We start from the raw sequence: 22,194 nt of genomic DNA on the forward strand, positions 1-22,194 counted from the left end.
ACTCCCGAGCGTGATCTGATGAGAGACTTTGTCTGTCTCCGGCATTGAAAGCTGCAAGCTGTGGGAAGAAATAGCCCCGGAGGATGAATGGTCTATCGTTGGGTACTACGATACGAACTTGCACGAGCCAATGCGGATGATGGATGGCTCGCTCGAGCCAGTCACGGGTATCATGCTCGTATCTGTTGCTCCTGGGCTGAGTCGACCTGTGATAACAAGAACCAAGTTTCTGAATATTGTGCTCGGACTCGTGAGCTTGACTGCGATGGTGTTTGGAGATTGCTGCTCGGATCTGCAGTTTGCTGAGATCGAGCTTCGTATCCACCTGCCAGGATAACGACTCCAACTGAGCCCAGAGACCGTACAATGTCTGTCGGGGATGAGTTCAGGGCAGGCACGCAGCATCTCATGGAGGAGGGATCGAACAAGGCCAGTCAACGACTTTTGTTGTGTTGACCAGTGAATCATCGAAGAGAACGTCCGCAGTGTCAAAATTTCTTCACCCGACTATATTGGATGGTCCGAAGCTGACGCGGTCAAACATATGCTCGCCAGGAACAGACATTCAGGTACAGCGTCTGGTTCAGTGCCAACGGCATCGCAAAACATTGCCGGAGGCATCTCAGCGTACGGACTTGGGTACATCCACGTCGGGGGTCTCGCTCCTTGGAAATGGATGTTCCTGGTCACCGGGGCGGTGACCGTGGCCCGCAGCTACCAGGCTTCTGAGGCTCGAGCAGAGAAAAATCACTATTTTCTTGTGTCTTGCCATTTTGGATACTGCGGTACGATGGAAGACGGGAGGGTGATGAAAGCAAGTTGGAGCAGCAACCATCAGCGTGGTCATCGGTTAGGGTCTGGCTGCTGCAAATCCTCAATCCAGTCCCCCCTCGATCACAAAGCAGGACATCGCGGCTATCTGCAGCTCCAGATCCTAGTCCACAAGGACCGATGCTCATCTTAGAGAGGCCCATCCCATGACGCCACTCCAGGTGCCACGGTGAAATCCTTTTTCTCACACCAAAAAGCATGATACAGCTCGCTTAACACATCTGGATATCGATCAGGGCATTCGAGGGCGCAATGACAGCGTACCGAGAGACACGACCAAGCTCTTAGCAAAGAAGAGGAGGACTTCGACGAAGCCGTGGCGTTAAGCGAAGAAGAGGCGCGAAGGCAAGCCGTGAAGAAACGAGAAAGCCGCAATGACAATGATGACCAGGATCCATCGTGAGAGATTTGATGTACCCTGCATCCTCAGCCGATGTTGCAGCTGGAAGCGGACTGCGACTGCCGACGGAAGGAAAATGGATCACTACGGTATCATAGCCAACAAGGGGCTGTCGTTGCCCCTCTGGACTATTCGTTCCGGGCGTATGAAAGCACGCAATCAAGTTGGTGTAAGACATGCGGCGGGGCGAGCGAGTAAACATGATGAATCCGGTCAACAAGACGAACAAAACAAGACAAGGTACAGCACAGCACAGCACAGCACAGTCAGTCAGTCAGTCAGTCAGTCAGTCAGTGGCGTCGAGAATAAAACAAAGCAACACGAAGCAAAACACCGCGCTGCACCAACTACGCTGCACATTGAGCGAGTGAGTGAATCGGTCTGCGTCGAGAACAAAGCCCAAGTCCAGGAGTGCCCTACTGAGAGCTGCTGAGACTGAGTGCTCTTCTCCATCTACACTGCCTACGAGCGTCGACTGAGTGTCCGGAAATGAGTGCTAGGAAAAAAGTCAACATTCTGCGAGCGCCCTTCTTGTCTGCGCTGGACTGCCCTCGAGTGTGTTTAATCACCCAACTTTTGGGCTTTTTGCTACAACACCACTTTTTGGCAAATGCAACTCTCCTTCACCGTTCTCCAACCGGGCAACCTCCTCCATCTCGGTCTCCTCCACCATCTTCGGCGCTCTGCCGAGCGCCGCCCGCGCCAGTATCTACCAGCCTGAAGATAAGCGTGGCCGACTTAGTCCTACTTGCTGGCAAGGTCAAGGAGCAGTATATGAAGGGGATTGGTTTGGGGGGGTTTTGAGAAGGGGTGAACGCCGTTACGAACACACTGAAATGGGTTGTCGAGCGTTTGGAAGCTTTGGATTAGGTCCCTATGCACATACCATATTGCTTATGTACTTGAGAGGAAAAGGAGGGTTCTTGACGATATGCAATCCTCTACAAATATGACTTTTGGTCCAGCAACTGCTGTGGAAGCTTTGGATATGATGGACTGCGTCAATGGAGAGATACCCCAGGTGAATGGGGTCGAAAAAGTCAGCGGGATGATTGAGGACGGGGACGCGAGCATGATGAGCCCTGAAAGCTTACGAGTTACATGACGGGGTCCGGGTCAGATTGGTCATGAAGCGAACTAGAAAAGGGGATGTTGGGTGCCGTGCAGTGCCTATCATCCAAGAAGATGCGGAAGAATTAGTTGGTAGTCTTCGAGGCTATCTCGAGATGTAGAGACCACGAGCTCACCGCGATCTACCCAGCACCTACCTTGACCGTTGACTACCAATGGGGCTATTGACTTAGTCCTAGATGCAGAGCAGCAATCAGAAACAAAATCAAGCAATAGTGCTGGCTCGTACCATCCAGATCTGGTGATATTCCTCGCCATGAGGTTGTATGATTCGTGGAGCATGCTGGTCTCGGCGTACGTACAAGGCTGGCTACCCCACACGAGGCCGAGCGCACACTTATCTTTGTGTTGTCGCAGTCACACTTCTTCCGTCTCAGAATTCATGTCTCAATTGCACCCTTAACGGCGATCTCTCCTGTTCTAGGTCACGCCGTGATACAGAGCAGAGATTGGTGTCGCCAAACAGCGTTTAGCCCAACTGGAGCCGAATATCGCCAATTGTTCGCGGGGTCCTTTCATCATGCCGACTGCCCTGGTCACCGGTGCTACCGGTATTTATGCCCTCTGTCTTGAGCACGCTCATCCTCTTGCTTTTGACTTCATATCTACCGACACCGAGCTGACCGACCACTACAAGACGAAGCATCGCCAGCCATGCAATTGTCCAGCACCTCTTGACCCCTCCCCGAATGGACGCACATCATCACTCTGTCGCGGTCAAAGCAACTCCAACCCCACGATAAAATCATCCATTCCACCATCGACGTACAGTTGGGGGCGCACCCCATGTCCGACGCGTTGAAGAAACTGCCCGTGGCGGTCGACTACGTCTTCTTTTGTGCTTATGTCGCTCACACACACCCGGCCGAGACGCCCACGATCAATGTCGCGATGCTGCAGAACTTCCTCGACGCACTCGGCTCCAGTGGGGTGGCCAAGACGCTGAAGCGCATCATCCTGGTGAACCCAGTGCCCAAACAGTACGGCGTGCACCTGGGCCAGCCCAAGAATCTCATGCACAAGAGGGATCCGCGGTTGGAAGGCGAACCGTGGCCGCGCAACTTCTACTACGAGTAACAGGACTTCCTGATCCTGGGTCGTCACCCATCCGCAGGACGTCATCGGCGTCGCGAAGAACAATACAGCCTTAACAAAGACACGTGGGACAAGGCGACGTGGAGACTCATTCCTCACCTTGTTGCTCGGTCGGCAGTTCTTGTGCGTGGTTAGCATGAGCAAGACCCGGAAGATTGGATGGACAGGTTACGTGGACACGTGGGAGGCATTCGAGGAAACCTTTGCCTTCGAGGAGACAACCTTCAACGCTCTGTGTGGTGTTGGCCGCAGGCGCCGAGGCGTGCTGCGGAGGCTGCAGAGGCAGCGCCAAACCAGCCAAATTGCGATAAAGGCGCTCTAGAGGGAACGGCCTGGGAGATTCCTCTACCCCTCTATCCAGTTGACCTTTTGTTCATCAAGAACAACACCAATCGCCTTGGCTCCGCGACTGGATCAAGCGCAAATCGGCCGAACGGAACATTCTTGCCTATCTTCAACCTCAGGCCCTACCTAGCCTGTCCCACCACGAATTCCTGAGCAAGTCACCACAGAAAAGATGGAACACTAGTCAACATGGGGGGTTTACCCAATCGAACGAAGAATGGCCAGACTTAAGATGTCAAATCCAATTACGCAGTCTGATTGCCAGCCTGTTAGATGGAAGTGCGTGCCCGGGAGTGCTACAACGCAGTATCCAGCCCTGTTATAATCGATCCAATCAGTCTTGGCCCAATCAAGTTGGTTCTACACGTCCTCCGGATCTTGAATCTTTCCCTCCAATTTCGTCTTCAAGATGGCATTCGTCGTCTGCTCAAGCAGCTCTCTCTGCTCCGCAACCTTGTTCTGCATATCCTCGATCAGGATAACTGACAAGTTCAGAATGATATTACCACCAACATCAATCTTGATGGTCCGAGATGAGCTTCCACCGCAGTGCTGATTGACAAAGCCAAGTTTTGACTAGAACCACTCTAAAGCTGTCTTGCAAGGGTCAGGCGCATTGGGCTCACATGTCAGCGGGACAACTGGTACAGCAACATCCACCGAGAGCTCCAATGTGGGGACCGCCTCTGGTTTCGACAAAGCGGACGCCCAGCCCGAAGGCACCGCACCCAACGAGCCCAAGTTGACACAAGGTGGTGCCGAAGTTCAGATTCTTATACGCCATGTGGCGGACTATATTGTCCGCTCACACGGGGAGTATGGAGATGCACAGTCGTTTGTCGAGGTCTCATCCAAGACCTTCCAGCAGCAATGAGGTCCATGCACTGGAACCCCAAATCCGTACCCTCGAGGACGGGAAGGACTTGACAGCACACCGCATGGGGTTATCGGCAGGAGATATATCTCGTCGTGGCCTCCAGTGGCTATTTTCCGGCATGAAGGGTCCGTGCTGGGGATGGCTGTCCGGTGGGCAAGGCTACATCTTCACATAAGCCAGCGGCGGCTGAGTGCCGGTTCGAGCTTTGGCACTGAGTGCGGTGCCGGCACGACTCCCGTTCGGTCTTCCACAGCTGTCGCGAGACCCATTCGCCTTTCTCGACCAGCTTGTCTCGATTCACTCCAGTGTTCACGCCCATCTGATCAAATAGGTACGCCACGTCTTCGATGGCGAGGTTACCTCTGGCTACCACGGCGTCCCAAGCATCTAAAGCCGAGGATGGTGGATTTCAGCGCGTGGCAGCGCTTTCTCTGACTCTGGGCCATTGGAGACTACGACGGCACAGGTTCGTGCGCCGAGTCTGGGCCCGTTCGTGTCCAGATCGTCACCAGCATCGGCTTCAGCACGGACATGACGCTCTCCAATAGCGGTTCCGACGACTGGCAGCCCTTCCCTGAGACAAGATCCCTAGACGTGGCCCTTCACCGCCTCTCCCCCACCAAATTTCCGTCTTCCACCCTGGGAAAAGATAGGAGAGCAAAAAGAGAAGGCTAACAGAATGGACACAATACAGGGCGAGGCATGGGCCGTGAGACCCGGTGCGATGGCAATGCATCATCTTCTCGCAAATCACAGCATGCAGATATAAAAACTTGTCCAGATCCTCTTTTGCACGCACGTGGACCGGCGGTGTTATGCTTGATCCCGCTGCTCATTTCAGATTGGCGATACCCAATGTTCTAGGACATCATGGTATCAATCCAGGTTCGAATGTCCAGGCGAGCCACGGACGACAGCACGGAGTTCTTCCGGGATTCGGGTAGCCGCCGCTCCCTTTCAACCGCGCCACAGCGACAGGCAGTCCAATGCCATTGATGAGAGCCAGACCACCAGCAAGGTCTCCCGGAGGGTCACGTATTGTTTGGCGATCCGAGGGGGTACCGTGCCGGCCTCTTCCGCCAGAATCGAATGCCATTGGAGACGATGAGAAGGACGCCGAAGAGGACCAAAAGCGATGATGCGGCTATCAATGCTCTTCGCGCATATCGGCCACAATAGGCTTGCTTTTCCTTTTTCCACTTCTGTCAGGAAGTGCTTCCGCCTCAGTATGCTCCCTGCGAAAGTCCTGTGCATGAACTCTGTTATTCTTACCGAGCGATTTGACATCTTCGAAAACGCCACAAAACGCCTGATACTCCAGAGCTGTCAGTCATCCGCGTCCTCGAGTAGTCGCTCCGGTATTCTTCGATGCGGCGAACGGCCTCTGGTTTCGAATACCCAAATATCCGTGGCCATCGTACGATATCCCGCTCTGAGATCGTGTCTTCTTGTATAACTGAGACGCTGAGAGCCATGCTCTCTATGTTGATGATCTGGGAGACGTCCGACACGTTGGCTTGGACGGCGATCAAGTCTCAGCCGAGGGCCTTGATCTCAGCCACCAGCTCATCGGCGGCCTTGGAGGAGTTGGCATAGTTGACCATAACTTCGGCGCCACGGCGCGCGAGTTCGAGAGTGGTCGCCCTGAGACAACCAGATCTTCGCTTGGATACAAGTAAGTGTCCAGGTTCAAAGTCCTGACCATCAGCGGTTACTGTTCTCGGCGTCTTTATCTCCAACGATCAGGTCTCCGACGACTCATACTATTGTATAGACCAAACAGTGTCAAGCTGGACTTTTTCGCCGTTGAGAGCCATCACATGGACGTAACCCTGTCGATGCAACTGTCAGCCGCCTCTTGAAATAAGAGAAGGGGTGAGAAGCCTTCTCTCACCTTTGGCCGGATGTACGACGTGGTCGCCGTCGTTCATGCTTTGGATATGTAGCCCCTGCCATATCAACAGGTGTTAGCTTCGCTCCTCCCAAATCCGGAGCTTCGTCTGGTTTGTGGGTGGACTCCGCCATCGGTCTTCGCATCAGGGACCTGGAGCATACGTACGTGGAAACAGATGCAGCTTCCTCTGGATCCGACCACATTCAACAGCGCCATTGGCATGTACATGCATGGTCCTCTTGACCTCAGAGACTGCATGGCGAGACGGAGCTGTCCAGACCAACCGGCTGACAACCCCCGTGCGCTCGCCGGTCTCTATGCCGATCCGGTAGAGAGGTTGGCGAGTTGGGATTTCCAGAGGGAGAGGATCAAATACCGACGGTGTTATAGGGATATCTGTTTCCATTTTCGAAAGGCCGACCTTGCTTTCCGTCTCTTCGAGTGAGGCTTTCCGTCCTTCTCATTTGCCTAAAGTGCACGGCGAAGAGTGGCAGTGGCCCAAACGGTCCGGATTCGATGGGCATTAGGGGGACATTTCAACTTGGGCATCTTTAAGTGGACGAATTGCATCTATCCCCTTCTCCCGGGTTATCGACATTACATATATAGAGGTTTTCTCGATCTCGTCATCGGTGTTAAGAGAGCACTCTACTTAGATGCTCAGTATTCCTGGAGAGCATTGTGCCGAAGCGAGGCTGAACCCCGTCCAGCGAATATCTCCCCTTGAAATCCGTTTCTGTCGCTGGTTACCTCCCAGGTGCCTCTGGTGAAACTGTGACCTGCTAATTGACTTGCCCACATCTGCGCTTTGCAAACTCTGCTGTGTTCTGGCTGAAGATGACGCTCGTCAAGCCGTACCAGGACTCGTTGACGATGTCGACGGCCTTCGAGGCCCCCGTTGGCGGAGGGTTTTTACTCTTCTGGATCGTCATCCCATGGAGGTTGCTACCCAACACCATTTGTGCTGTCTTCAGCTATGTCTTTAAAGCCTAGGTATTTCACCACCTCCGCTCGAAAATTCTTGGACACGCCGTGGGTATCGAACACGCAATCACCAGGAACGACGCAGTCATCACCGCCTACCGATGCCACGGCTTCGCGCTCATCCGTGGTGGCACCGTCTAATCCATCATTGGGGAACTCTTTGGCCGACGAGAGGGCATTGGCTACGGGAATGGAGGCTGGATGCACGTGTTCGCTCGAAACTTCTACGGCGGTAATGACATTATTGGGGTCCAGGTGCCGGTCGGCGCTTGCATTGCCTTCGCGCACCAATACACTGGCAGCAAAACTGCGACGGTCACTCTTCTATCATTCCAACTGCGCCATTCCTGGCATTGCAAGTGTCATGCGGATCGTCGGCGAACAGGCCATCGATGAATCAGTATTTGAAAGGCTCATGCTTTGCAGGGAGGTTGCAGAGAGGGCTCATGCATTGCAGGGACGGTTCATGCTTCACAGAGAGGACTTGAAGGAAGGCTTATGCTTTGCAGGAAGGCCTTATGCTTTACGGGAAAGACTTCAGGGGAGGCTCATGCATTGCAGGGAGGGCTCATACTTTACGGTAAAGACTTGAGGGGAGACTCAGGCTTTGCAGGGAGGACTTGAGGGAAGGCTTATGCTTTGCAAGTTGACTGACAATGACGCAGACTCTCAAAGACATTCAGCGTCCGATCTCAACTTCGCTTTCTTTTATCCACACGACTGTTTGACAGCACCCCTTTCCTTGTCTTTGGGCGAAAGTTGCTAACAATCTCAGTTTAAACAACCTCAGGTCACACAATCAGATTTCATATACGGGGCACACGCAATGTCGGGGTTAAAAAGACGGGGCAAACAATGTCGGGATCCACAATCGGGGTGAACATGTCAGACATCATGATCTCTGCCCTGAGAAGATCTCGTCAAGAGACCTGGAGAACAATACCTAGCAGGTGAGTTGCAAGGGATATCAGATGTTTGACAGTAACGCTTCTTGGGGTTGAACAAAGGCTGACTCTGAACATGAACATAGGGCAGGCAACTGGGCACTGGCATCCTGGCCCTTCGGAAGACCTCCAGTCCGAGCTGAAGATGTTTCAATTCTCGCCCCCTGCTTACGCCACCGCGCCCTCCAGGCCCGGGCTTCGATTTGGGTCCGAACACGGACTGTATGTACCACAGGTTACAGGCCGAGTGAGACGACAAACATATGCAACGTTCGACCCCCCCCCAGATCTCAAAGTCTGCCATACTCAACAATGTTGGTCCGCCCCGCTACCGAATGCGTCCGTCGTTATCTGCCAAAGACAAGAGCATGTGTTCGCCGGCCAGAGGGAAAGGGCTCAGTGTTGAGTCGCCCCTCGATGGCTCGGAACAGGACCAGTCAACAGAACAAAGCAAAGCAAAACACTGCACTGCACTGCACCGGCTGCGGTGGACTGCACGATAAAACGAGATCCAAGATACACAAGACAGATCCACATGATGCCAGATCCGCATGATCCTTCAATAAGTCAGTGAATGGGAGGGTGTATCCACGCTGAGAACAAAGCAAAGGTCCGGGTCAGGTGAGTGCTGAGTGAATAAAAGTCGAAATCCTGGAAGTCGTCGCGTGCGCAGTGTGCTGGGTGAAAAAACTATAAATTCTGTAAGTTGCCCTTCTTGCCTTCTACCTTCTCTACCTTCTCTCTCTACCTTTTCTCTCTACCCTTCTCTCTCTACCCTTCTCTCTCTACCCTTCTCTCTACCCTTCTCTCTCTACCCTTCTTGATTATATATATAAAGTCGAGAGGGCCATCGTGTTCCTGACTGTGGCCAGGAGCGTAGGAGGAGCGTAGGCGTGGTGGCCATCATCTTCTTCGACGAAATCGACGGCGCCGGCGGTGACAACGAAGTCCAGCGGACCATGTTGGAGCTCACGACCAAGCTCGTTCAGAAGCACAGCTTAAGCGACAGCTCGAGCTTTCGACCTACTTCACCATACCCAAACTTGAGGTCGCTCATCGACAATTAGCTCTCATGGCGGCTATGGATTTGGCCTTCTCGAATAGACAATACTCGAGTGCTTTGTCTTTTGCAAATCGAATCCTTGCCAACGGGGGCGTGGCGTTTTTGACTCGAGAGGAAACATCAAGGCCATGTTTGCCACCAACCGTCCGTCGACGCTGGATCCAGCCTTGGTCGTGCCTGCAAGACTTGCGAGCCAGACAAACACTCAGCCAAGGTGTGTCCTGTCCTATCCCAATTGCATCTATGGCCAAACTCAGACTAACTTGATGCCGTAGGACTGTCTAAACGAGTAGATCCGAGCCTGTCGCAACTACGGCGACGAAGACCATCTCACTCAAGATTATCCTCACTACCCCCATGAAATGGGTACGCAAGAGACGATTTGCAAGAATAAAACGAGCGCGTATGGATGATATTGAAGCGGCTAAAAGGAGGGTTCACACTCTCATCGAGGCGGATAACGCGGCAAGGCGTCCCCTAGCTCTAAATATCAACTTCTGGACCATAATCCGCGTCTTGACGAACAAGGATACAGCACTGAACTGGAAGAAGACGAAGATGCTGAGGGTAAACCAGAGGATTATTTCGACATACTATGTTGAAATACCGATGCTTACCAAGACTTCTGTGCAGGAAGAGGTCGGCCAGAGGATCTCGATGCACTAGAGCGCATGTCCTTCGGCGACGATGCTACACCTACTACCGCGGGTTCTCCTCTGAGACCACACTTGAGGAAAGCAGGGAGATCCTGGGTCTTAATTCCAGACAATATCGGGGTATTCGCGATCAGTTCCCGTCGATTTAGGATGAGGAGCAAATCATGCAAAAGACAGTTGCGGGAATGGAGAAATGGCAAGCCGTTAAGGATCGACTGGTTCGCGAGAATACCCTATGACAGGCTGTGATGTGGTACGACACTAGGAATCTTCAATCCAAAGAGCTCGCACTGGACGTAGCGCCGTGGCACCCGAGTGCTTGATTGGTGGCGAGACGGGGAGACAGTGATCAAACCAGGCAGGCGGGTCCATGTCAGCGCAAAGACATGCATAGCTGTACTGCTCTGACGTTGAGCCCGCGCCGAAATGTCAAGGAAGGCACTACCAAGGGCTTGGTACGGCAACGAGATAGATAGCTGTACAGTTCATTCGTTCCTGATGCAATCATTCAATTCATTGCCTACGTTGCCGCCTTGCCACGAAAGAAAGCGCCGAGCCCATGTGCAGTGGGCGATGATGCGTCAGAGTCTGGTCCGCGTGCTGTGCATTGATCGGTATGTGTCTCGAATGCCACAAAGACGGAGGGCGGCATGGCTCCGAGGAGGACGCAGAGCGTTGTTGTTAACATGACATCTCCAGCGACGTCCTCGAGGATCGACGCGTGTCATCAAGCAACCACCCGCTTCACTCCTACGACCCAAGTCGATCCCTGCTGTAACGCCAAAGTTACCTCCCCTTTCCACCTCTACAACCATGACTCCCCCCGACCGTCCTTTGACGTTGAATAGCCCGGCAACCCCGTCAAAGTTACTGTCCACGACCTCGAGGAGGAGAAAAGAGATAGAGAGATCTAGTGGTCAAGATTTCGGTGCGATCCATCCGTGGTGGAACACCCAAATGGCGCCGTGAGCTTCCGTGGCTCTTCGATGACGCCATCGTATCAGCCGCCAGGCCAGCAATTCCACAACCGACCACCCCATAGTCATATGCGTCTGCTATAGTGTTGTCTGGAGTATCGTGGGAAGTGGATGGGAAGCAGGTGATGAGCCGTTCATCTGGAATTTGGGTTTCGTCGACGAAGAGACGCCCTCGGGCGGTGGTGAAGCCGGCGTGGGAGACGATCGGGAGGTAGCGTCCATAAACGTGACAAGAAAAGATAGCTGCCGGCCTACGGGTAGTCTAGTAGGTTATCGCCGTTAAGGATATCTTTAAGCGTTTGGAAGCCCTGGACCGTGTTCAGTCATAAATCCCCATCTCTCAGTGCCCCCCCCTCCGGTAGGGGTAGTAGTGTACACAGGCTATACTGCAGAAGTGGGAGCTAGGTTGCTGTCCCGGCCAGTAGCACTAACGTCTGTTGCACCGTTTACCTTCCCACTCGGCATCCGTCGGCGCTTCGCCTTTCCCTCGTGCTTTATTCGCGAGATTTGTTTGAGATGAATCGTGAGCTGAGACTTGTTACAAAGTGGGCGGAAATGCAGTTTCTGTAGATTAGATTTATATCTGTAAGGCTGTAGACGTCCGATTGTCTGACTGTAGCAGAGAGCCTCGCTCCACCAATCAAATTACGCCGTTTACGGAGGACCGAGGGCATTCCGCCTGCAGTCCTGGCAACACCACTAGAATACGTTGGAGATTTGCAAGATAGCAAGAGAGTAAGAGAGCAAGAGAGCATGTTTGGAGATTTGCAAGGGTTTACAGTAAGTGTGCCCAACGGCCCAAGTTTTTCCCTGACAAAGTCTAACTGGCCGGCCCACGGAATTCCGACAAGCACTCAAGATTTACACTAGGCAAGTAGCAGGAGGTACCATCTCGCTTCAATAACATCTCGTCCATCCGTCGCTCACTCACCAAGGCGATCGAGTGAGCGAGCGACGCCGACCCAAGCGTAGCCCATCCCGTAATCGACCCCGATGCATCTCTATCTCTCTCTCGGCCTAGGCAATAGTGGACACATACTAGATATACAATCTACAACCCGTCCACGGCGGTTTTCTCTTAGGGTTTCTATCAGACCGGTTGTTTAGCCTCCAGGGCCGGCACCACTACGTCGTAGTGGCTGTCGACCCGTGTCGACATAACGTTAAGGCATATTTTAGGTTTACTGTACGGGTACATCCAATAAGGTCTCTTCTAATCGGCCCTTTCTGTCCTCCATAACAAGCCTTAGGCACCGGTATAGGTTGATTTAACATTACACGTACCTTAAAAGGGTCGGTAAGACCCTCTGAATCAACTTCATGAAGTAGCCTAATGTCTATAGCCTAAATGGCTCGAAGCTACGCGGGCCCCTTGTGGAAGTCCTTGAAGAACTACAGATACTAGACAGAGAAGTGCCTGAAGAGTCTCCTAGCCCTTCGCAAAACGCTACAGAGGAACTGAAGGCTAATACCGTTGAGGAATCAAAGGTATGGATTGAAACACTAACGGCTCCCGGCCCTTTAACGATCTATATGTGTGAATACACCGTTGTAGAAGGATGCACAGTCGCTCGCGTCATGCTCTCTTCACGTCTCCTCTCGCTTTTGCCTCTTTTCTCTAGCCTTCTCCCCTCTTGCTCTTTCTCCAAGGGAGGAAAGCAGGTGTTTACCAGAGCAGACGTGCCAGCGGGCTACAAACCTGGATGAAGGAGGAATGAAGCACGACCCGGTCAGTGGTTATTGACGCTGCTCAGTTCTTCCAAAACCTGAACCCGAGTCACAAAAAGATATCAGCATCTCGGGAATGGGCAGTAGCTGGTTGTTAATAAAGTCTCTGATACCCCATTCAAACTGGTCTCTTACCCACACTCTCCGGCGTCGTATACACAGCTGGCTTGCGAGCGCTCCTGCTTCAGACCAAACTGGCAATACCCCAGAATTCTCCCCCCCCCCTGGGGCCCCCCTTCCCCTTGCCCGAACGGCGACACTGTTCGACGTTATGCAGCAATTCCAAGTCGACCTTTTCAATGTGCTAGGGGCCTTTACCCTTACTTCCAGATCTTCCTTCGTATTCTCTGCATCAGGGATACGAATCCACCTGTGCCGTCAACATACTGCTTGGTCTCCTCCCAAGATTCGGCGACCTTGTCCCCAAGTACGCCCGCGAGTTCTTTAAGGGTCCTTTTCATTGAGATCTTGAAGAACAAGAATAAACAAGACCGGATGTCGCTGGAGAATCAAGGTCGTCGTTCGAAGTAGCCCTTTTCCACCGCGACAATGCGGTTTGAGTTAGAAGGCTTAGGGTTAGGGCATCGCTGTATGAGCTGTGGTGAGAAGCTCTGCAGTGATGAGGCATACAGTCATGATTTCACCGCCCGCTTACCTTTGTGCTACCATCCCATTGCTAGCGGCGCAGTTTCTCGGCTTCGATGCTGCTGCGCCTAAGAAGCTAAACATCATGTTTATGTTGACCGACGATCAAGACTGATCTAACTGATAGGTGAATGCGATACTTAGGATCAAAGATGATACAGAACTAGTCTATTAATATCGATGTTAACACGCTTGAAGGAGCTTCAAGGCTGACCGGTTCGCAGTGCCCCTTTTTTGCGATAGCCTTGCCGAGTCAGTGCTAGCTGACTCAGGCTCGGTGTCACGTGAAGGCGTTCACGACAGTTTCCCTCGCTCTTATCAGCCCCATCTGCGACATTTTCACTCCCAGCAGGCAAAACTACCCCTGAGTTGCCCAAACTTGACCGTGGACACCGCCAGCAACTCACTCCCGGCTATCATCCAGCTGCATGCGAAGATCAATGTTCAAGTCCCTGCCGAGGAGGAAATCCTACGTGTTCATGCCATCTCCCATGATGGAAGGAAGTGGAGCGAGATATGGCGGCGGCGGCAAGCTGCCCAAGGGCCATCGTGTCATGTTTCCTGCAGCATGGTCATATCCAATGACTGACATACTTTCCAGTCTCTCGCGGGCATCCTTTACCCCCGTCACATCCTCCCGTTACACTGTCTGCGCCCTCTCCGACTGCCCTACCGAATCCTTGACCATCGACGGCAGGATGTTGACCGGCAGATCACTGGCAGCGACACACGCCACCTCGGCCGCGGTAGTTATACGGCGGGATCACCTCGACGACATCAGCACCGACTCCTGTTAAGATTGCAATGGCTCGTTGGGCCGGTTGAAAAGTACTCGGTACATACATACCCGTTGGACAGGCAATGTGAAGCCAGGCCTCGAGACTCCTGGAGATCCATCACAATGGGCTGCGTCTCGGCTAATTTGGAGACAAAACCACCACCGTACCCGCTTCTGGAGCAACCAGGCAGCACAAGCCAAGCAATGGAGCCAGCAAAGCCGCGGCCCCCAATAAACATCCCACAACACCGAACCCAGGCGCGATGAAGCGCAAGCCGGCAGATGATAGCAACTCCAAGCAGCCACCCTCTGGGAAGAAGGCTCCCAGCAAGCCCAACACGTCATCTGCGCCAAAGCCCGCAAAGCGCGGCGGCCAATCGACCAGGCTTCTGGCGGATTAAAGAAGACGCAGTCAACGGTGGCCGAGGGCCATGGCACAAATAAGCATAGGCGGCTATTTCCAGTATGTATGAGGAGATTAATGTGAAAGAGCTGCGCTTCACGATCGAAGACGACGTAGCAAGCTGGGGATTTTCACCGTATGCTTCATGCTGGAAGTTCCCAGTGATCTGTCTGTGATGGTCTCGAAAGGAGAGAGCTGGGTAGATTCAAAATTGAGATTCTTCAAGGCGGCGAGCAATCTCACCTGATCAATCGTGTCTGTTGAAGTCATTCGAAACACGATAGACGACACCGAGGAGGGAAGGACGAGCTCTGGATGCCGTGCGGATGTCACAAGCAACGCCAGATGCGATGCAAAGACGGTTTCTGCGTGCTCTTGGGTCTCCGGCGCGCGAGAATCCGACTCAGCCTCGTCCTTGCTCCGTCCCAGCGACCGGAAAGTCCGCTGGTTGCAAGGGCGTTGGTCTTGGATGCTGTTCCTTTGGGCGTTCCGAGTCGCTGAGGACGACGGGGCCCAACGGTTTTCCCACCTCTTTCATGGCCTGCGAGACAGACCTGCGCCAGATGATCAAGCCATTGCCACTCGCCAACGTTCATCTCCCGGTTGGCGAGCGCTTTTTTCAACCGACCTACACTCCTCCTGTCGTGCCGCCGTTGTCTCTGTGGCCCAACATGGCCAATTCTCCCGAGAGTCCTGTGCTGCACTGAATGTTGGGAGTTTCACCCTCAAGCGATGACTGGATTCAACCAACGGCTAGGATTTGTTCAGCTCGGACTCGTGGACAGTAAGGCAATTGGTCCGATCCCGACGACGACGATGCCGCGAGCCAGAGCAATCAAGCCGACACAGCAGCCCTCCCAGACCGCCTGCGAGAGTGAACTTGTCGCGAGCGACTGCCGTTGAGGAGGCTGTCATGTCCTTCCGACGCCGCGCTCTTGAGCTTGATGTCTGCCGCCTCGTCAGAGACCGCTGTGATCTCGGGATTTGGCGTTGATGACGTCGACCGAGGGAAGATGACGAAGAGGATGAACGAGGGAAGAGGAAAAGGAAGAAGATGATCGAGGGAAGATAACGGGGAGGGTGGGCATACCCTGCCGTCGAAAGCCACGTCGTGGCGTCCAAAGGGGAATTCTTCCGGGTTGACGTCCTTGAGCCACGGACTGTCCTTGGGGGGGCTTTCTTGCGGGAATGCATCAGGCTGTGAGCGCCGATGTACTCGTTTTCTAGCAGGTCATTGCGCAGATCTCCGGGCAACTCGTCGAAGGCCGCAGACGAGAACGCCCAAACCTCCATCCAGCCCGACCAAGAGAGAGGAGAAAGAGAAGAGAAGACCAAGGCGCAGGATGTGGCCGAGCTGAAAGACTACGAACTGGGAGATTGCTTGGATAAAGGTGCCTTTGGCTCTGTTTCCCGATTGACGACAGCCATTGGCCCGGTTCGCCCTCTTAAACCGCAACCGCCAGCATAAGGATATGGCAATGGTGCATACATCGTGAGGATCTGACATCGGCTCATTGATAGAAGGGAGGGTGTAGGACGTGTCACCCGTCGGCAAGGCTTGGTAGGGAGTCCGCGATTCTCTGCTGCGGATGTCGCACAGCCGTCATCTCCGCTCCAACGAAGCCAATTTGCAAATCCACCCACGGTCACAAGCTTTCCACCGGCGCATCCACGTCCACCTCCGCGACCTGGCAGTACCAAATACCATTGCGACGTTTGCTCCATCGACATCACCTCGACTGTCCGCATGTCTTAGGCGAATCCTGCATGCCGCGAATACGATCTCTGTGTCCCATGTTTCGCTCGCGGAGAACACTCCAAAAACCACGATCCCCGCACACATGAAAACCATGTAGTGGAACAGAACTCGATCCCCATCGATACCAGGGCCGGTGCCTATGTCGGTGGTGCTCCCCAGCTGAGTCCCACCCCCCCTCCCCCCCAGCCTCCAGGGCACGGCGGTGATTCCCTTCATCCAAAGCCTATGCGTCATGCTCGGAGACCGCGTGATCTACCAACGCGTCGTCGACGTCAATCGCAAAGAGATCACCGCGTGCTTGCTTGGTACAGTCTCGGCCAGGCGTGCACTAGGCGAAGAGCAGTGATCAACCATGAAACCAGACGGGCAACAAGAACAAGAACAAGCTTATCGCCGGCGGTCTTATTCTGTTCATCCCCAACCTCCGCAATACCCCGGGCAAGAGAGCTGGAGGAGAAGAGAATCAATAAGGAGCTCGCTAACATCTGCCAGAAATTCAAGAGCGAGAGAACTGGAGAAGAGAATCAACAAAAAACTCGCGAACATCCGCCAGAAATTCAAGAGCGAGAAACTGGATGACTAACAGAAGAAGAAATACGTCTGCAAGTTGCTCTACATCTACATCCAAGTGGATACAATGTCGACTTTGGACACCTGGAAGCCGTCCATCTGATCTCCGCAACCAAACACTCCGAAAAGCAGATTGGCTCTCTGGACGTCACCCTCTTCTTACACGGTCGCGAGTGAGTGTCGTCGAGAGAGGAGGCTGTTTGAGGGCAGTCCAGCGGAGACCAGGAGGCACAGGGCAGAGGGCATGGCAGAACTTGAACTTTGGGCACTCGCAGGCACTCAGTCTCAGCACTCAGGCACTCGACAGACACTCCCAGAGCTTTCAACTTTGGTCTCGACGCCCAGCACCCACTCACTCGCCAGTGCACAGTTGCAGCGGGTTATGACACCGCTGGCGCCACTTCTATTCCCGGTCGGGTTGCCCTCGCGTGGCTTCTGCGGCGTCTTCGCTGGCCCACGTTCCAACTGCTCCGTTTATCCCCATGAGCCTCCAACTGTTTTCGACAAACACGGCCGGCCGAGCCAAGTGGACGGGTCCTGGACTCCTCGAGGCACTGTTCACAACGACGACGGGGGTACGACCGTGGCCAGTAGACGATGACGGGATGGCGATGGAGGGGAGGCGGTATAGGAGGGGCTAGCCAGGACTCTGGTTGGACTCGACTAGAATTCCCCCTCCAGGCTTTCCCTCCCCTCCTCTTGCCGCCACTCTCGACGACACCACACCCGTCCATGCCGTCCAGGTAAGAAGACGCTTCCCGCGCCTCCCCCGCGAGGGGGAAGGCGACTCGAATGTCTTTCTTCGCGTCACGGGGTAACTGCTACGAAAGACGATGCCACCAGGGTGTTTGGAGACCTCGCGCCCCGGGCGGACACGGGCAACCTCGGAAGGCCCCAAGGTCGCTCGATCGACGGCGTGTCAACGTGGTCGGGCTTTGCTTTGCGTGGGGCGGGTGAGTGCTTCGAGCTTCTCGTCATGCATAGGATGTCAACAAGTGTCTTTCTCTTTCCTTTTTCCCTTTACTTCTCTCTCTTTCTCTTTTTTCCGTTCTCCGGTTACATGCACGACGACCGCCTGGGCGTCGACGCCGACTAAGTCTGGGTCGATCTGTGCCGTGGTGATGCTACTGCCTCGCAGTACTGCAAGGCTTTTCTCCAGATCTACGTCGAGACCTCCATGCGCCATCGCATCGTGCTCGACGAGAGAGAAGGAGGTCGAGGAGAGGACCATCGAGTCGTGTCGGTCCCTCAATACGTTCTGGAAGTCGTTGATCGCTGCAGACGACGCTAAGATCTTGCTTCCTATGCGCGAGGACCGGGCCAGGGAGATCTAGCCGGCGTCGCAAAGGCGAAGAAGGATCTCGACCAGCGACGTCGCGCCCTTTACGACCTGCGGCTCGAAGATGCGCAGGAGAAGTACCTTGCCGAGGCAAACAGGCTCAGGGCAGAGGGTATATCGACCGACACGTTTCGACAACGCTCGCGTTCATCCAGAGGTTGCTGCGACCACGCCGCGCTTGACATTGGTGGCTTGATGACCCTCTGGACTGGCAAGGCAGGCTTCGGCAACCGTACGGGCAGATCGGAGGAACTCGTCTTCGACGACGAGGCAGAGGACCGCTCGGAGAAGGCCATGTTTTGGTTGCTTCGCTACGCTGCTCCTGACTAGCGTCCCCAGACTCTCCGTCCGACACCCACTCTCCTGTCCTCAGCCGCAGTGGTCACGAAGACCGCCTCCAAAGCCGGTCGTCGGCGGTCCCAGGCAACGAAAGAGGCCCAACCGGACATCTGGTTTTGCCTCCTATGCGACGACAGGTCATTCTCGGCAGCTCCCTCACTCGTCACAACACGGACTACCATGTTCACGACCAAAACAACTTCCATCGGCCGTTCCCGTGTCAGCGGTGGAGCCTCGACGGTGTCTCTTCTGCAAATCAACCTCAATCCAGTAAGCCTCCTTTGTCGTTCCCCGTCACTACGCCATCTGATATACTACCACTTTCTTGCGCTAGTTATATCAATCATGGCCTTCCGTTACCTCGCGTTAAAGCCGTTGTTGTCTACCATGTCCAAGGTGGTCGGGCCCGAGATTGCCTGTGACATGTGCGTTTCGGTCGTCGGTGGAGTCCACGTGGAGGCATTTAGCCCTCGTTCCACCAAGGATAGCTCAAATTCGTCTTATTATTCTGTTTCGGGCGCACCAAATTTACTCACATCCAAGTTATAACAGGAAGCCGACCTCCTTATCCCAAAGAGCGCTCGCTGGAACCGATTCAACATCATCAATGAAGTCGCCAGGCAGGACCCTCGCTTCACAGTCAACATGGAGGCGAAGTACGGCGTCACGTTCAAGGAGGGCGACGAAGTCTATACCTTGGACCTCATGGACGACGAGGCGGTAAGTCCGAGTTTCCCGTCTTCCTCCTCATTGCGCGACACTGACCAAGCCACTCTGCGCAGGCTATGTGTCTGCCCGAGGGCACGCTCCTCGAAGAGGCTGTCCAGCTCGAGACTACGCCCTTGCCCTACGTCGTCGAGGCTATCAAGCTCAAGCTCTTCGCCGCCCGCCGATCGCCTCATCCTCACCAAGGCGATCAAGGATTTCCTCGATGATGTTGCTCTGCTTCTGAAGAAGAGTTGGGAGAAGAGTATCGACATGAAGTACGCCGACGATGCTGAGCGCGAGAAGGCCAAGTACGCTTTCGACTCCATCTGGACCAGGTACCAACACGCCAGGACCAACTCTGAGGGCGGCACCGTCTGGACCGAGGCCCAATGTCCAGCGCAAACGCGGAAAACTTTGCAATCGTCTGCCGACCTTGGCTTGTGCCAATATCCACGCAAAGTCCCTCGACGATGCTGCAGGGGACAAATCTGACGCCGAAATAGCTTGCCGGAATCGTCCAAACGTCTTCGCCGCAGAACGTCTCCCTCATGAGCAGGATTCTAGATCCCGACGACGGCCGTGCAAAATATGATGATGTATGATACAAGTCCGATAACAAACTCGAGCGAACATGGTAAGAATTACAAGTGGTCATTGATGCTAGTTCGTCAAACATGATCAGTCGCTTAAGTCTCTATACCCGTCATGGAGTCCCCCTGTGACCCATCAGCGTCCTCGTCACAGGGATCGCCGTCCTCCTCTTGCGTCGGAGGCTAGCAGGGCAGGCCCTACAAGCGTATTGTCGGAGTCCGAGTCGAGGGACGTCGGTGAATCTGGCGATGATGAAGCAATCGCGTCAGAGAAGGAGGCCAGACAGAAAAGAAGCGATAACTCTCACCACGATTCGAGCTAACGCTACCGGCTTGATCGTCAGCAGCTATGCGGCAACCTCGCGCTGATCCGTCGTCCCTCCGCGCCCTCTTCTGCGGCAGCATCTCCTCCGACAAGTCCAATACGTATTCTCCGCGGATCGACGGCTTCGCCACCTCGTTCACCTCTCTCTTGCGTTTCCGCGGGCGGGCTGGTGCGCTGAGGTGCTTCTCGGTGACGACTGGGGTGTACATCTTGCCGCGGGCCTTTACATGGTCGGCCCAGCCTATGGCGTTGGAGATCGTCGACGAGCGTTGGAGATGAGAGCGACGGGATCATCAAAATCAGTCGAAAGGGTTGGGGGATTCTAGCTTCAGCAAGGTCGATGCCTTTATACCCCTCTGGCGACACAGCATCGATATAATGACTCAAGATGGCGTGCTCGACGACCGCAGGACGTGTGTCCCAAGTATTACCAAGGGGCGGCTGATTCACCTATCTCGGTCATCAATGGCCGTTCATGGAAGCATTCCATGCTGCAGGCGGTGTATGACCGCGGTCTGGGCCTGTGTTGATCGGCTACAGAACTGCGGATCGATGGCACCTGTCGAGTTCTAGGCCATATTGGCTTCTGGAGGACACATGACACGGGGCAACGCAAGATCCGATGGAAACCAGCGCGCTTGACAGGCTACCTATGCCCCTTGACATGCGGTACAGACTCAGTGAAACACCGCCGTAAAGGCGACGATAAATGGATGGCATCAAATGGCGATGCAAGGTCTGGTTTGCTAAGACTTCCGTTTCCATCGGGGCCGGATCTTGAACCGCAAGAACTCATGTCAAGCACGACCTTGTGATGTCTGGGGTCGAAACGGGGTGTGGAAGAAGCAACCCCTTGCACATGGTCTATGGATCATCGTCAGCCAACAGCTCCTCCTCCCCGCAGCAGCCTCGAGGCCAGAGAAGCACAGCATCCGCATGGTCCATCAGTCAGTCTCTTCTGTCCGCAGCATCTATTTCCATCGCCCGTGGAGATTGTTTGCTGGTGATATAGAACAGCCGGCTGGGCGCCCCAACACAGGTCTGCTGAAACGTTGCGGGCATATCGGGGATGCGTAGAAACGCACCGCATGGGAATTACAGCTCCAGTGACGGATGACGATGCTCTCAATGGGTGTCTGGATTGTCACGACGGCCAGACCAATACGGAGGGGCAGAGGCTGTGGGTTGAAACGAACACAGCTGCCACAGCGTCGACCGTGTCCGGCCTCGGCCCTCCTCAGAGGTGACTTTTACAAAACCGGCTGATTATTTCCCTCTGCGACTTAGCCCCCAATCCCTCTCCGCAACAAGGACATTAAAATTATTCATGTAAGTAAGATGCTGCCTCCCTCTGCTTCTGGGCCTAACTCTACGAAGGCACTGGAGCCACTGGTTACATTGGGGGCGACTTCTTGTACCTCGCCTACCCAAAACATCCAGAGTGGGAGTTTTCTCGCCTGGTGAGGAACACGACGAAGGGCGCCAAAGTCGCCCCGACATTCCCCAAGGTCCGGCTGGTGTACGTTGACCTCGATGCCGTCAGTCTCATAGAGGACGAGGCGGCCCAGGCTGACGTGGTCTACCATTTTGCCAATGCCGATCACGCCCCTTCGGCGACAGCGATCTCGAAAATGTTACGAACCGACCATATGGGAGGCCAAGGGAGAAACAAGGAGGAAGGTTAACCGAGAGGAACATGTCAGACACCAGCGTCTTGGCAACATGTTGGCATGACCGGGCTGGGCAATAGAGCAACGTGCCTAAAGAGGCTCAGGAACATGTTGACATGTTTGGCACTGTCCAGCAGAGCAAC

General features: G+C 54.2%; 5 protein-coding genes across 5 annotated transcripts; all 5 read left to right on the forward strand.

Annotated features, from left to right (window-relative positions):
* Positions 1-3,148: 3,148 nt before the first annotated feature.
* On the forward strand, positions 3,149-3,439 carry PV07_08676 (uncharacterized protein; the record flags this gene model as incomplete). The annotated part of the gene is made up of 1 exon (XM_016395870.1): positions 3,149-3,439. The coding sequence occupies one exon, from the start codon at positions 3,149-3,151 to the stop codon at positions 3,437-3,439; it is 291 nt and encodes a 96-aa protein (XP_016245726.1).
* A 5,000-nt stretch (positions 3,440-8,439) lies between these two features.
* PV07_08677 (uncharacterized protein) lies at positions 8,440-9,568 on the forward strand (the record flags this gene model as incomplete). The annotated part of the gene is made up of 3 exons (XM_016395871.1): positions 8,440-8,507; positions 8,588-8,723; positions 9,374-9,568. 3 exons carry the CDS (start codon positions 8,440-8,442, stop codon positions 9,566-9,568), a joined length of 399 nt encoding a protein of 132 aa, XP_016245727.1.
* A 7,994-nt stretch (positions 9,569-17,562) lies between these two features.
* On the forward strand, positions 17,563-18,749 carry PV07_08678 (uncharacterized protein; the record flags this gene model as incomplete). Its single annotated transcript, XM_016395872.1, has 2 exons — positions 17,563-17,655; positions 18,405-18,749. 2 exons carry the CDS (start codon positions 17,563-17,565, stop codon positions 18,747-18,749), a joined length of 438 nt encoding a protein of 145 aa, XP_016245728.1.
* A 654-nt stretch (positions 18,750-19,403) lies between these two features.
* On the forward strand, positions 19,404-19,693 carry PV07_08679 (uncharacterized protein; the record flags this gene model as incomplete). The annotated part of the gene is made up of 2 exons (XM_016395873.1): positions 19,404-19,478; positions 19,541-19,693. 2 exons carry the CDS (start codon positions 19,404-19,406, stop codon positions 19,691-19,693), a joined length of 228 nt encoding a protein of 75 aa, XP_016245729.1.
* A 43-nt stretch (positions 19,694-19,736) lies between these two features.
* Positions 19,737-22,066, forward strand: PV07_08680 (uncharacterized protein; the record flags this gene model as incomplete). Its single annotated transcript, XM_016395874.1, has 2 exons — positions 19,737-19,857; positions 21,759-22,066. The coding sequence occupies 2 exons, from the start codon at positions 19,737-19,739 to the stop codon at positions 22,064-22,066; spliced, it is 429 nt and encodes a 142-aa protein (XP_016245730.1).
* Positions 22,067-22,194: the final 128 nt, after the last annotated feature.

Source organism: Cladophialophora immunda (assembly GCF_000835495.1).
Source record: "Cladophialophora immunda strain CBS 83496 unplaced genomic scaffold supercont1.5, whole genome shotgun sequence".
NCBI classification, from domain to species: domain Eukaryota; kingdom Fungi; phylum Ascomycota; class Eurotiomycetes; order Chaetothyriales; family Herpotrichiellaceae; genus Cladophialophora; species Cladophialophora immunda.